The sequence below is a fragment of the Anas platyrhynchos genome, chromosome 2 (assembly GCF_047663525.1).
Source record: "Anas platyrhynchos isolate ZD024472 breed Pekin duck chromosome 2, IASCAAS_PekinDuck_T2T, whole genome shotgun sequence".
Lineage (NCBI taxonomy): Eukaryota > Metazoa > Chordata > Aves > Anseriformes > Anatidae > Anas > Anas platyrhynchos.
Genome location: NC_092588.1, coordinates 122,237,096 through 122,253,352, shown reverse-complemented (window position 1 = coordinate 122,253,352; position 16,257 = coordinate 122,237,096). Strand labels below are relative to the sequence as shown.

Below are 16,257 nucleotides of genomic sequence, written 5' to 3'. Positions count from 1 at the left end.
TATTCTCACTGGTATACACCAGTATATCCTGCTCCTTGACTGCTGGAAGTAGGAAAGAAACTGGTTATGCAGAATGTATTTTAATGAGTAAGTGCACAAACAACAGTGTTTTCATGCTTACTGAAGAAGTAACTAGATGGCAAAAATATTTGATACAGCAATCAATCCAAGCCCCTTCTAACTATGTGGAGCAATAACAAATCCAAAAAATGATATAACTAGAAAGGTATAATACCAAAAGAAAAGGAAAAGGTAAAGTTCAATAAGGAAAAGAAGAATTCTTAACATGACAGTAACGGTAGGCTTCAGGGTAGACTGCTGATATAAAGGTTACAGCATTGTCAACTTTAAAATGAAGTTGTATGGATTGCAGCTAAGTTTTCTTCAAGCAAATTTTATCTTTTCTGTTTCCAGAGCCTGAGCTACAATGCTAAACTTCAGACCAGTTATATTGAGGCTGTTGTAAAGCCTGTCATGGAGGAATGATATAAGAAATTGCAGCAAATTACATCTGATAAAGCTGTATTAAAAGTAATATGTTCATCTCACAGTGGTAATAACAAGTAAGCACAGAAGCAACTAGAAAGGTGTATTGAAATGCTTGGATAAAAGATCTGATGCAAGACTCATGGCAGAGAGAGAAGACACTATGGCTTGAACACAGTAACGTGGAAGTACCGAGAAAGGCATTGGGATGAAGAGTGCAGCATTTTCCTGGCACCCGATGGGGGTAATGGTAGACCAACATTTGGATACTTGTATGCACTTGTACTAATCAAATTACCGTAGAGGAAGGACACAGCTGAGACCAAAAAGGTGCATTACAGCAGATGGCAATCGACATAATTTAGGGGTTTGAAGAGATTATTTCTGAAGGACTGTTATTCAGTCCTGCCCTATGAAGTTTAGGAGGAGAAGACTAACAAAGAAAACTCAAAAATACACAAAGATATCTGTGAGGATCTAGTAATACCAGAGATTGTGACAGAGAGGATAATAACGAACTCATGAATAAGCTGGCTGAAGTATTAATTATAGTAAGTGTAAATACAAGAGATCATGAGGGAACTATCAGTTCAGGACAGATTTTTATGGAGAATGTCATTTTATAACTAAAACACTGTAAGACATACAGTATCCTCAAATCAGGCAAGACAAGAATACTGTTCACGCATATTAGAATATTACATTTAATTACATCTTTGAGAAAGGCTGCATAAGGAAAGGGAAATTTTACCATAATGGCTTCAATTAAGCAAAGGTGCATTCAAGGCCTTACTTTCTGAAAGTGAAGATCAGCTTGAGTTAGTTATAATTTTTTAAAAACACTTGTTTAGTCCACTTAAGGTCCCCTACACAAGTGGCAAAGAAGAAGCTTGGGCTGGCAACTAAATAAAAGGATGTACAAATATTTTCTAAAACAAATTTGGTGGCAAACAGAAAAGAGGCTCTCAACAACAGCTGCAGAGTTACCATCTTCTTTTTCATTAACAGATTCCATCTTCTGCCATTCCGCAACGCTGTTACTCAGCCGGGTTGTGCTTTAGCAGCAAGTATGGGGAAAGCTACTAAACCAGAAAAAATGTGGAAGAGGATGCTCTTGAGATTGCAAAGATTTGGTAAAGAATAAGGACAAACACTGTTGCTCACTTTTTCTTGAAAAGGAATGAGATGGTGTATAAAGGTAGCTCTTCCAGCAGTTCACTCCTCTTACATGGAAACTACATTTTGTCTCTTGAATTCTTACCTGGTGGATGACTGTTTCTTCCTGTATCTGCCATATCAGGAAGGATTTAGCTGCTAAATGCCTTCTCCACTATTTTTTTTTTTTAATTTTTTATTTTTATTTTTATTTTGGTTTGGTTTTGTTACTGGGAAATGGAGAAAACTAAACTGTTCTGTTTTCTTAAAATACTGAGAGAGTATTTTTACCGAGAGAGCCAATTCTGGTTATTTACAATGCTAAATGTAAGAGGTGGTGCCAGCAAGTAAACTTGTATTTTGATTTGACTGGTAGCTAGATGTTTTTGCATCCGTGGATCTGCTGATTTCCATTTCAGCAAATACATCTTTTAAATTCTTCTTTATCCTTTACCTTTTTAATCATTACGAAACAAATCAGCATTGTTCTCTGGTACAACTTTTGAATGACAGTAATTAATCATTGCATTCTTAAGGCTATTATGAGTTATACGGTGTTAGTTCACACACAAGTTCCTTTCTTAGTAGAATAATAGAATGCAGTATTATAAACACAACTTGGTTGGTACTGCTATCTGTATTTAAAGGCAAGCTTTTACTTTCATTATAATAAGCCTCCCTTACCCCCACCTTCCTACCCTAATTTTTGAGAAGCTTCTCATTTGACAGAAAGAGAGATGGCATTTGGTTCCATCTCAAAAGAATATGTTTCTAAAAATTGGAAGGAAAATCTGTTCTGAACCTCTCAACTATCAGCTAGTAAAAAATGAGGCAGGTCATTAATTAGAAATGTTGATCACTAATGAGTTAGGATTAATGTAACAAAATCCTTTCCTGCTTTGCTTGTAAATATTGGAAGTTTTTATTGTGCAACAGCCAAACTATATATATATGGATTGGATTATATATTTAATGGATTGGATTATTAGCACATAATTTCAGGTGACTGAAGTTTATTTAGGTAAAGGTGAGCTAGAATCCTTTTATAATTATTGAAAAAATCCCCATACTTCTCTGCCATGTGACTAATCTGATCTATACTAGATATTTACTTTAGGAAAAGATTGTGTCCTAGGATTCTTCAGGTATACAGATTCTAAAGGATGATTACCCCAGTTGTGAGCATTTATATTGTAAAATCTAATATTGGATGAGGTAACAATTCACAAAATGAACAGATACACATGAACAAACTTCCTCACAGTTCCCCTTAGTTAACAGAATTTTGACATTTTATAGAATCACAGAATGGTTTGGGTGAGAAGGGACCTTAAAGATCATTTAGTTCCAACCCTCCTGCCACGGAAAGGGACACTTCGCACTAGAAAAAAACATTTAAAACTGCCAATTTAAAAAGAGTATTTCTGCCCACATTTCCAGTCTGTTATCACTAGACTTCAGTGAATTCTAATAAAAACATTACGAATTCTTTACTGCTTTGCTGGATGGGATTCTGGTTTGATACGCTGTGTGCAGTTAGCATCACACTGTTCAGCACTGTTTAGTTAAAGATGTTGGATGATGGAGTACTGAACTTGGTGACAAAGAATGAAAAAATATTCTTTAAATAAGAAACAAGCTAGAAGGTGATGATGATAATTGAATATAATACTCAAGCATTTTAAATTTTAATAAACAGCACTGTAAGTTATTGACAAATCTCTATATTGTAACTTCAGGAATTTACTCAAAGAATAGAAATGAAAAAACAGTGTTAAATACAAGTTACGTATATTACAAAGCCATGAATGTAGAACTTATTGCTTCTTACACTACTGCTAGTTTACAAACACATATATATATGCATACACACTGCATACAATATGATTATGGTTTATGATTAGTATATGAATATAAAATATATATAGTGTATACATATACATTTATATAGTCTGTGAAATAAATTCATGCTGATAATTTTGCTTCTCCACTGTTTGACTTATTTTGAAACTGATGATGTTTTCTACTATTATTTCAAGTACATTTTTATTTTTCCTTTTTTTTTTTTTTAATTTAATTAAAATTTTAATTCTTTAGTCTCTATTACTGACATTACTGAACATCACTCATGCTGCCATTTGCCAGAGAGAAAGTCTGGACTTTGTATATGTGTTTTTTTAAATAACAGACTTACATCAAACTTAACCTCTTTACAACTTTTCATTCTCCAGTTATAGTTTAGATACATATATATTTTAATCTTAGAACATCCTGAACTGTTCTCTTTAACAAACAAAAAATACCATCTGTGAGAATGCACATGAAAATATACTCTGATTTTAATTATACATCTTATGGCAAAAACACATTCAAGAATGGGTCTAGGGATGGACATATAAAATACTGCAAAACCAGAGAGCAATTATATTGTCTGCATGACTTTGTTTCTGTAAATGAAAATGGGTAAGATTGGGATTTGTAAAATCTATGACAATCACCACTTTTTTTCAAGTTGCAAGAAAAAATATTTGCAATAAAGTAATGTTTTGCTACCATGTGAAATTTAACTTCATTTAACTAGATTTACACAGCAGTCAATGCTTCAAATCTAAAAAGAAATGCTTTCAGGACCTGAGTGTTCTATCTGAAACAAGTTTCTAAACAGGAATGACCTAAGGGCCAGGAAGATGAAAAGACAGTCACAGTAATATTAGGACAAATTTTAAAAGGCATATGTGACACTAGAAAACTGATAAATAAAGATAGAAATGCTTAACTTCTCTAGATGAATGACATTTCCCTTACTAATTACATATATATATATTTTTAAATTGATTGAATAACCGTTAAGAATTACAGAAATTCATCTGTTCAATGCTTTATTATGATCATAATTTAGGTAAAAGACCTTTCAGTTTTTCTTACCTGCTCTTTGCTTTATATGGAAAACTGTTTTAAATTTCATATAGTAATACATTTCCTAATATCTTAATTTAGAAGAGCTTTTCTTCAGCAATACCAATAAATCTCCTGGGTTTAATGTTTAACTCAATTTTCTCACTCTACACTCCAAGAAAGCTGTATTTTTATACATTTAATGTATGTTTCTTCACATTCATGTTCAACAGTACTGACATTTACACTAACCTAACTCAAGAAACTGCTATATAACGTATATCACATAAAAATGCAGAATCTAAATTTATATATAAAAATTTCTTTGAAGATCTACATACGTTCTTGTCACATCTTGTTCAATCATTGCTCGAAGCTCTTTATCCTGGAAAAATTTATTCCAAAGACTCTGAAATACGGAAAAATAATTGTATGTAACACAGAATTCTAATATGCAAGGCTTATATGCTGCATCAGCAAAGTACTGTACAAATATTAACTAATTAATCCTTACCATTCCTGGATAGGCACACCAACATTTTATGGGTGAAAAAGAATGCTGTTGATTAGCCTGAAGAACGTCAGTTTAGATCAGAGATATAAAAAAATTAAGTTCCTGGATCTTAGTTCTATACTTACTGCATGCATTCAGTGGATGGCTGCTTGTGTGCAAATGAAGAGGTCTATAAAGAATATTTAGTAAATTGAAGAACCAACTCAACTAAAAAAGTCTAGATCACAGTACAGTTTGACATTTCTCCTGTAAGTATATGGACTCCAATTAGAAGTTGCCATAATTTCCATACTAAGAAATTGTTTGCAAGCAAGTTAGTTTGTCTTAGTGGAGGCAAAATCAAATAAGGAATGTATGATTATTGAATAAGTATCATGAAAATGACATCATTCTAACTGTACAAATACACAGTACAGAGCAAGACTGGGCATTCTGAAAAGGCTTTTATACAGACAAAAAGAGTATTTAAAGCTCATTGTCAACATAAAAGAAAATAAATAACAGTTTGAAGCAGGGTTAGCTTTTTCTATATCTGTGCTTAAGATCGTTGCCATTCGCTGTCTTTGGTTTCCATGCTTTACTTAGCCATATTTCGTAAAAGCTAACCTGGAAGAAGTCAGCAAATGTTATAAAGTATTGTAAAGTAAAACTTACTCTTTATTGTAAAGGAATGGTAGCATGCTGATCAAACTACAGTAGGAACAAATCTATATCAGCCTTTTAATTTAGGTTAGTTTTACTGAATTAAATACTTTACAAAGAAAGTGGCTACAACACTTCCAGAATTTCTTGCTCTCCTGTAAACAATTGATTGCCTTGGTGTTTTATGCTCCACAAAAAGAAAATGGAAAGTATATCAATGTTAAGTATCAGAAGGAAGGAAAGGAAAAAGGAAGAAAAAACAAAAAAGTATTTATACCCTTGACAATGTCTTATAGAAACTTTTTTTTTTTTTAACTTACTTGTAGCTTTTTTCATGCAGCTAGATCACTTTTTGAAACTCTGCCCCACTCCCCCCACCCCAACAGTCACTCAAAGTCAAGTATGAAGGAAACAATTTCATGGCTACAAAGGAAGCAAAACCCAGGACACCAAAGGCTAAAACTTTTCCTGCAGAGGTTAAAAAGCATTTTGCTCTTCATCCTTATGCTTGACTTGGCCTGTGGCTTTATTTTATAGATTAACCCCCTTATACATTAACCTTTATCTTCCATCTCCTAAAGACATCAAAAGTGGAAAAAAGATAATGTCACTGTGTACAATTACAGACTACAGCAGGAACACTTTAAATCTTTTGTGTCTGACACAGCTTTCTGTACAGCTGGATGCAAGAATGGTTTGATGGCATGCACAGTCATATCATCTGCAGAACCAGAAATGAGCCTATGATCAATACTTCCATACTTCAACAAGCAAGCTATTCAAACATCTCTCTTTCTGCATTAAATATGAAGCAGAGTACTGCACTAAATACAAAGAAAATATGGGCTTCCCCTTGTGAACAAAACGGAAACATGAGTAGTATCATTCCATCAAAGATATCCATGAAAGTCTTTCTATGTGCACATCTCTTAAATACAGCCATCAACCTCCACTCTTCCCTCCCAAAACGAAACAAATAAAAAACCCACCAAACCTATTTTCATGGTATTAAATTATTTTGAAAAATTGGTAAAGACTTCCAAAAATAATAAAAAGCTAACAAAATAATATGAAGCAGAAAAGCTTAAACATACTAAAAAACTTAACACACTCAATACTTTTTCATATATAATAAAATGAAGCACAAAAACAGTGTAAAAAAAAACAGTTGCCTAAAACTAAGCTCCCACACCTATATCTAGACATTCATCAAAGTGTCATGACTATGAAAATACTGAGCTACTATGACGTTCTATTAACTTCAGCAAGAGCTGGATGCTTTGCACTTAATGACAGTCATGCCAAATACTTTTACCACATTTTCATTATTCCTTTAAAATTAGGATCTGTCATTTTGCAGTTGTCTGCTTTTTGAATAGAAAATAAACTGTACAGTTAAAAGAAACAGAAAAAATATTTAAAAACCTTGGAAGAATTGCCTATTTTGCAGCCTGGTACTTTACGTATTACTTCAAGATGCATACTACACAGACAGACAACAATTTTATTTTTGCTAGAGGAAAACTTCCTAGGCTAAGCAGTACCCCATAGAAGGGTTCTTCACTATTTGCTGTTAACAGTATTCCCATTCGTATTGAATGTTTAAACAGTCCTTCGACTAGAGACATTCTGTGTATAAAATGAAAACACACAGCTGTAAGAAAGCATATCAGTCAAAGAAAGGATATTCTGTGAAACTGGAACTATTGTCCAGCACCAATTACTTCCTTGGTCATCACAGCCTTCTCTGCAATAAGCATGGAATGATCAGAATATTAACCTGGAAATGAACATTTCTGGCTGTTCAACAGAACCTGTGAACCAATCATTACCACAAGCCAGTTTGGAAATTCAGGAATGAGATTTCAGCACCTGCCATTTTGCCTTCCTCAGCATGAACTCACGTCAGGATGATGGTGATGACAATTTTGTAGCACATCTCAACATATAACTTAACCCCTCAACTTAAGGTCAAGTTAGGTCAACTAACAAACTAAGGTCAACTTACCCCCTCGTCCTGAGAGAGTGGATTGTTGATTATCAGATCTTGCTGTCCTGCTTTCCGAGGGTTTGTAATGTGCTGGGTAAAAACAGAAAAAATTCAAATCCTCTTCCATTAAGCATTAGTACCTATGTCAAACTGTGAGAGTAGAGATCCTATTTATACCAACTTACAATTTCTTTGATTTTATTATACGAAGTTCTTAACTCTGAAGTGTTTTTAATCCACTGACTTCTGTCTTGCGGTAGAACCTCCAGAAATAACTATTAACAAAACAAAGTAAAACCATTAAGTTTAATCTATTTGATATACTTTTACATATAAATCTATATTTGATATACTTTACATATAAATCCTACCAGACAGCATAAGCCATCTCAGAAAGGAAGAGCAAGTATTCTATACATAAGGAGAAGGACGTAAAGACCTATACAACAGCCCTGGCTTTAAGACATTCCAGTCAATAAAAAAGAAGCTAGAAAATAATTACAGTTCTATGGTACTACACAAAATATTACATACTATTTTAACCACAAACTCAAGCTCTGCAAACTGTCACAACTCCAGTGAATTTGGCTAAAACTTGCAAGGCAGAAACAAAATGCAAAGAGATTAAAATAAATACACAAAACTTGGAGCTATTTACATAACACTGACCAGCTGATTCAACATGCCTAAAACCAAACATGAATGCTGAGCAGAAACTAACCACATAGAGATACATTCTACCTAAGAACTGTGGAAAAGGAAAATCTTAATATGTACAAAATAAAGATGTTCTAGGATGCTGTGAGAAAGTTAAGATTTAATTGTGCAAAAAGTCCTTGAGAAGATCTACATCTCAGTTTTTTCACATTTCTGTTTAAATGAGGCTAGAAATAGACATCTATTAGAAAATGCTCTTTAATTGCAAATAAAATAAGGAAAAAAGAGTATTTTCTTCTGTTTAAACATGATTTCATGTATATATGTGTTATGAAACAGCAAATAATGACAAACAAAATGCATTCTCAAATTATTAAAAATACTTATTATTTCAGAACTTAATGTAAACATTGATAATATTTTTAAACAGGCAATCTAAAACAGAGCCCCTAAGCCATATCAGGACGTGCAAATAAAACCAGCCTTGTTGCTAGAATAAAACTGTTCCTTGATTTAATCAGTGGACAGTGAGGGACTTGATGCCTCTGTTAGCTCAGGTTTTTGAGTTAAGGCCTCTTAATTTAAAGGCATAAGAGGGAACAGACTAATAAAAAATGCGCATGGCAAGTATTAACCTGGTCTCCTGAAAAAGATACTTTCATTATCTTTAAATTTCTTCAATGCAACGAACATCTAGTTTTTGAAATTTGTTTCTTTCATATACAAAGTGTATTTTGATTTTCTTTTCACAGGTCTTCGTGCCAAAGTCAAGCTTGAGTTATTCCAAGAGAGGTAATTTAAATTAGCGGTGTTACCATAGAGGAAGTCTACCAGGGAAAAAGCTAGTGAAGAACAGAACACCTGACACCAGTGCAACAAAGTTCTTCTGGACTTTATATAGCATCTCAATATTACTTTGCTTTCTTTCTCTCTTCCATCCCCTGCAACTATTAAAAAATCAATAGATCTAAGGACCTGTTTGCAGTTTAAGACTGGAAGGCCTGGCTTCCTTCTCTATCCAGTCATTTAGTCAGGCATTGGGATGGGTTGCCCAGGGAGGGGGTGGAGTCACCGTCCCTGGGGGTGTTCAAGGAAAAGTTGGACATGGTGCTTAGGGACATGGTTTAGTGGGTGATAGTGGTGATAGGGGAATGGTTGGACCAGACGATATTGGAAGTCTTTTCCAACCTCTATGATTCCATGATCACAACAGAGATTTGTCTTCGTTTTCTCACTTCTCTGCAAAAAGCTGCTAAGAGAGGCATCATAATTTTAAAAGAGTTCCAAGTTCCACAAAACAAATTCTCGGACAAACCTTCTTTTTATTTCCAGTTCATGGTTTCAATATACAGGCGAGATGGCTGTGTAGCACTCAATTTTAAACATACTACCCAACACAAAGATAGTCTTCCCAAGGAATCTTTTGATATCACTCACAATTCAGCTTTAAGGCAAGTCAATATGATTAGCAAATATCCTATGAATTATAAAAATGAGGAGGAAAACATTGGGATGAAGTCTGTCGGAAAATTCATGATTCTTTGCATCAATAATCTTCCAGCACATCAGGTAATGTGTTGATATATTGCAACCACAAACTGTAAATAAATATTTTCTCTTCTTACCTTCCAGCAAACACTACGGAACCTGCTGCTTCTCAGCTGCCCATTAATCCCCTTCAGCCGTATAGTTGCCAAGTAATTGTTGTTTACAAATAGTCCTTCCCATTCTTTACTGCATGCAAAAACAAAAGGAATGAACATTTACACATTAAAAAAAACTTAGCTGATTTAAGGACTATATGACACTACACAATTTTGGATAAGCAGAGGAAAGCAACTTTTAAAAAATCTATATATTTAGTTGTGTACCATTTCTAAACGCATGGCTGTCTTTTTGGACACATTTCTTCTTTGGATTTAATGAATATGTAGATCGCTATAATTATGCCAGCTACTGAAATTCATAATGTCTATGGAGGCTATTCCATTTCCTCTAAAATGTTGGTACTGCAGTTCAGTGAATAAACAAGAAAAATGAATATTAATATAAGCACATTCATGTTTCAGCTGTAGACAAAGAAGTACCTATTCCAAAAATATGCAACAGAAAAGTATACTGTTGACTGTATTAGTTCCTCACATGACATATTTGCTTAAATGAACCTTCTTTTCTTCTTAATGTCAAGCTGGGCAGTTAAGCATAATAGAAGATGACTTTCTTTAACATTTAGTGCTATTTACTATTGAAATCACTCCTACTTCTTTCTACATGATCAGTTTTAAAATTTTAACAGGTGCTAGCAAATTTAAAAAAACATCAAAAAATTAAAAAGCTTCACTGTATAAACTGTTAAAGGCAAGCTTGAGTACCTTGCAGTACCTATGGCTGACTAGATAAACAACCTAAATATGCCTCCCAGGCATGCAGACACCAGGGGCCTAACACCTGTGCCTCATTAATATACAAGTAAATCTGCTCTACTGGGAAACAATTGGAAATTAATTGTCCCAAACCATCTACTGAGTCTGAATAAAAGAATTAAATCTATATTTCCCGCACCTTCTACTGAAAAGAAGCTCAAGAACAGCATAAGCCATTTGATGGTCTTACTAGCCCAGGACTTGCTTACAGACTGCAACCACTCAAATCTGGATGGTAACTGCAACGTAAAGAGCTGGGCCATGTGCAAGGAAATGTGTTTCTGATTTATTTTCACTGCATGTCCTTAAGGTGAACATCTCCTTCTCCAACTGTCACAAGGGAGACTATTACTTCTCCCTGGGAGATCAAATGAAACCAGAAAGGGGGAAACTGCTATTGTGACTCCAGGGTAAGATCTCACCAGAATTTCCTCACCAACAAGTCACAGAATAGGTTATACTAAATACTAACAAACTCCACTTTTAAAAACTGCCCTAAATATAGGCAAGCTAAATTTAGATAGTTTTCAGCCTTTAAAGCTGAGTTGTGAGAATGACTTTTTTTAAACTTTGTTTTAGATAGAACTTGTTCAGTTTCAGAAAAGAATTATAAGGCTCAGTTGCTAGAAGTAGCTGAGGAAGGGACTTGGTGAACCAGGAGATTATGACCCTAATACAGGGGTGAACTCACCATCCATGCCAGGACTAGAAGTGTTGTGCTTGTGAATGCATCATCACCTTTCAGCTAGGACCACTTTCTAAAAAGTGGGTTTTTACTTCTGGACCTTGATTATTAATTATTGTTAATTCACTTAAAAGTGAATGTACTCCGGCTAACAACAAAGATGACTAAAGCAGTGTTAGTTTACATGGGCTAAGGCTGCTTTCAGCTTTTGCTACCTACCAGTACTCTCAAATGACCAAAACAGCCGAAAGTAACTGCAGTGGTCTGGGACAACCTCCTGCCTTGCTGCCATGTCCCCTATTCTGTAGATCAGAAAGACTAAGCAGTCATTTCACTAGCTCCATATCTCCTATACATCCCAAGCTTCTGCAGTGAGCTGCCGATGATTGTTTACCACAGTTCTGTCTCCTTTAAATACAACGTATGGTATATAGCAGACACAGCTTGAGAAAAATCTGGCCCTTTCTTTCACAGTCATTTATACTTCAGTAACTACAGTATATTATGCCTATCTAAATAACCCTCCTGTTTCTATCATGTATAATATTCTTCATTTGCCATTGTAAATTTTGTAGCATCATTGGCCATTATAACTACTGCCAAGCTGCCTCCCTAAGGTAGCTGTGCTTCGAAAGTAACGCATTCCCCTATGCACAAAACAGGTCAGATTCTGAAGCTATTCACATTGTTCTGACAGTGGATCACATCCTCACAATGTCTTTCAAAATACTGGCATGTCAGCTGAGTTAGTAAAAGGTTTAAAACAGTGTAAACTGTAAGTAGAAAGAACAGAGAAAAAAAAAACAGCAAACAAACAACAAACAACAAACTCTTAAGGTTATTTTTTTCACCAGCTGCTGGGAGTGACTGCTACACAGTAAAAAAGTAATTTCAACACTTCTTAAATTGTATTAGTGCAGATACTATGCTTTTTTAAAAAACCTTGTAATGCAATTCCAAACACGTTTTGAAAAAAATTACACTTAAAACAGCCAAAAGAAATTTGGCAAGATCATATCTCCTCCGCTTCCCCCTTCGGCTGCTGGGATAACTAAAAAGAAAAGTTATAAGCAACTGAAAAAAGACTTCTGTGTAAACTGAAATTGGAATCTGCTTCTGTTTTAGGAGAGCTAAATGATATCTAAAATCCTTTCTGAACAGCACTCATTAATTCACTTCTCAAAGATTTTGAATTAAGCCTAATAAATTAAGACTCATATTTTAGAGACTGCTTCAATAATGGCAATGCTGAGCAGTATCAACAAGCTTTCAAGTCTAAAAGGATAATTTCAGAAAGGATATGGCACTACTCTGTAAACTAATATCTATAAGCCTTGCTAACCCAGGCTTGTAGAAAACTCATTGGTCAAAGTGAAATGAGCAATAAAGATTGGAATTCAAGTCTACCACATCCCATTTGCTTCACTGAAGTGAAAGACTTCAAAGCCAATTGGAATCACTTAAACTATGAGTAAGGACATGCAATTGTTTTTAATCAAACCAGACGATTAAATGCATAATGATGTATTATAATACCACCTTTAAGTTGTACAATTAAAATAAAGACAAGTGCAAATGTTAAAGCTTTCTGGTTACTTTGTATACATTTTTATATTTTATATTCTTATATAAGTATACAGTTTAATTTGTTATGGTACATATATTGTAAAGTGTTAATAATGCAAGACCTATGGGAGAAAAAAAGTAATTACATTAACGTTTCTTTAAGAAACTTCATTTCATGTGTTGTATCTTTGCAGTGAAGGTCCAATGTAAAATATTTATTTAGACAGTTGCATTACTTAGAAGTGAGAAAAGTGCTCAATATGTATAGAAAAACAAGCAAAACAATGGAAGGGATGAAGGTTGCAGATTTGTTCTGCAAGGTTTGTTCTTAGTTCTCAGCTGTTCCCTTCCATCTTGAAACATGCATTTCTACCACAAGCTCTAGAGTCTGAAACTATATGCAGAAGAGTTTTATATTATATTTATATTCTGCTCGAACACACATAGTTTGTTGCACGTAAGGAATGAGGTTGAACTCCTAGAAAACTATATATATTTATCCTTTTCTTTCTTTCCAACAGTATATGTTTTGGAGCGACAGTACCTGCTAAGACAATTATAATCATCAGAACATCTCTTGGAAGAGAAGCACTGGTCTGACTACACACTATAAGGAACAGAGCATGGTGGCAGGACTCTACACTAGAAACTCCAAGTAAAAGTTCATCTGTACTTAAGTACTGTTTTTGAAAAGGTATTTATATCCCTGATCTTACTAAAAAACAAATGAATTACAGTATTTTACAGCTATGGAGGAACAAGCAACTCTGAAGTGTTTAAGAACTAGTGATACCAGTAAGGTAATAAGAAGCCAAGAAAATAATTCTGGAATAATAATTCCTAGAGTTTTACTGAGTCAACACTGAACTGTCGGTTTTAGGGTAGAGGTAACAAAAGACATTCTTCCACTGATATCCTATAGTGGAACTTCAGCCTTTAGGTTTGTTGCTAAGTTTTAATCTGTAGCACAATGGTAGAACTTACACATCGATCATAGATTCACAGAATACAACCTTAGCCCACCTAACCTCATTACAAAATAAATACTCTGTTCAGAAGATGAAGAAAGACGAAAGAGGAAGAGTGGTATAGCACAGATATTCTGTTAGTCAACACCAGTTAAATTCTGTATTTACTGATTTATGGGATAAAGCTACTGATGTATACAAATGCAGATTCTTCCAATGTTTAAAACTAGTATAGGAAATATTTTTGTACTATGATGTTCTAAACAACATAAAGCTCTGGGGAAGATACTAAAACCCATCAAAATGTAAAAATGCAAATGAAGAACAGACACATCAAACTAAAATCTATGTCACTGAAAAAATATAAAGATTATGTTCTGGGACTACAAGGGCTAGGACCAACTAGCTAAATGTTACTATGCATAATCACTTCCATCTGAAACCACAGGTAATGAAGAAACCATTATGTAACAGGTCATTAGACAGTGTATATAGTTATTTTGACTCATGCATTTATGTAATATTTTAGGCCAACTTTTGAAATCCCTTTTTCATGTCCATGATAAAACAAGACCAGTTGAGTATTTACAACATTTAGATAACAAGGAATATTTCTCAGTTCATGAAAAAATACTGTAATACTAGAGAAAAGTGTGAATATTTGCATTCATATTCAAGGTTGCAATCTAAATCTCAAGGTTATTCCACCCTCTAGATTAATACTGAAGTATAAAATGGATGGTCTCACAGACTTCCAAAGAAAATTCTTGAGCAGGGCTGGTGGTATTGGCAAAATCATCTAAAGCAAAATTGTGTATGCTCCAAGAGAAGCCAATTTCACTTTTTTTTATACCATTTTTGTTAATCTTCTGAATGTGCTTTTTTAAATATTGAGACCTAAACTAAGCTTCCCAGAGTTACCCAGTGAAGCAAGAGGGTGAACAGGCTGTCAGAAAGAAGACAAGTTCTCTAATTACGGTGTCATATGTTTTACAGTAAGAGGTCTTTATTGATAGGAACATCAGTAAGTGAATGTGGTATCTACATTCAAATAGAGGCAATAGTTCTGTTCAAGCATGCTGCATATATTGAAGAAACATGCATAGTTTGTATTATTTATTAGGCCATAAAATGAACATTTGAGAAAAAAGTGAAGCAACAGCCAGGAGTGTAATGAAAACAGAGTTTATTCTATAATAACATGAAAAAATGCAATTGAAAGGTAGTATCAAGTAATAAGCAGAAAGTTTCTAAAACATAAACATTTCTGAAATACACAAATTTATATTTGATACCCTGAAAATCCACTTGACAGCCTTCATGTGAAGGCTTATCACTCTCCTTGGAAAATATATGTATTTTTTTCTGTTGTTTCTCAAACTCCTGCCTCAGGATATAAGGCAGAGTTAACAGCCATATATGTGTGAATATGCATGGCTGTACAGCTGGGAGGCTCAAAATTCAAAGGCCAGATTTTCTAAACCGTTCAGGTTTCATCTAATTTTGGCTGACATACAGTTAAAAATGTTTGCATGAAGAAAGGTAGAATCACTTTCTGAAACAGAAAAACTCCAGCAAAAATAAAACAGAAGGTTATTGAAGCTACCAGAGTGTGTGCAGTGCAGTCCCTGGAAGAGCACAAGGCTGTACCCCTACTAGCGACTCTTGTACAGAGCACTGGGCTGGGCACAAAATCATGAGATGCCTTTCTCTGTACTCAAAACTGCCCACTTCATCTTGATCCTTCTCTGCCAGGGAGTCAGGTCTTGAATGGGGACAACACTTTGCTTCTAACCCTGGCATTGTTTCGCTTTTGTAGGAGCATCTGGTAAGAACTCTTGTTACAGCCAGCTGGAAGTCCGAATGTTATCAGATTGTTTGCCTCTACTCATTGCTTTCTGCACCCATTCACAGATCCACAAAACGGAATTTAGACACCATGGTCAATGGTAGAAACTGTGCTACATTTATTTTATTATTATATTTCTAAGTTATATTGTAACTGATTTGACAGTTGCAGATTCAAGGCGTTCTAGTTTAACACCCCCCACCACAACGCCTTTGAAATTCTTTGCATACCCAAGTAAGACATTTTTTACTTTCTAGGTCTCCTGCGTAGAGTTCTTTCTCCTGACCTGGGCATGGCATACCTCATCATCTCACCCAAAGGCTGCCATCTAAATACCAGGCACATGGTTTAAACAAGGTGGCTAACCTTCCTCTACAGCAAAGGGAAAGTTGCAAACACTGTGGAGGGTGTGTCACCTCATCAACTT

General features: G+C 34.6%; 1 protein-coding gene across 8 annotated transcripts in view; it reads right to left on the bottom strand.

Moving 5' to 3' along the window:
* TBC1D5 (TBC1 domain family member 5) overlaps positions 1-16,257 on the bottom strand; it is a 317,118-nt gene that overhangs the window by 137,215 nt on the left and 163,646 nt on the right. For all 8 annotated transcript variants that reach the window (XM_072033495.1, XM_072033494.1, XM_038173782.2 and 5 more), the window contains 4 exons: positions 9,965-10,073; positions 7,868-7,957; positions 7,701-7,772; positions 4,878-4,945 (listed from right to left, as the gene is read on the bottom strand). In XM_072033495.1, coding sequence (XP_071889596.1) covers positions 4,878-4,945; positions 7,701-7,772; positions 7,868-7,957; positions 9,965-10,073 — 339 coding nt within the window. The remainder of the gene's footprint in view (positions 1-4,877; positions 4,946-7,700; positions 7,773-7,867; positions 7,958-9,964; positions 10,074-16,257) is intronic.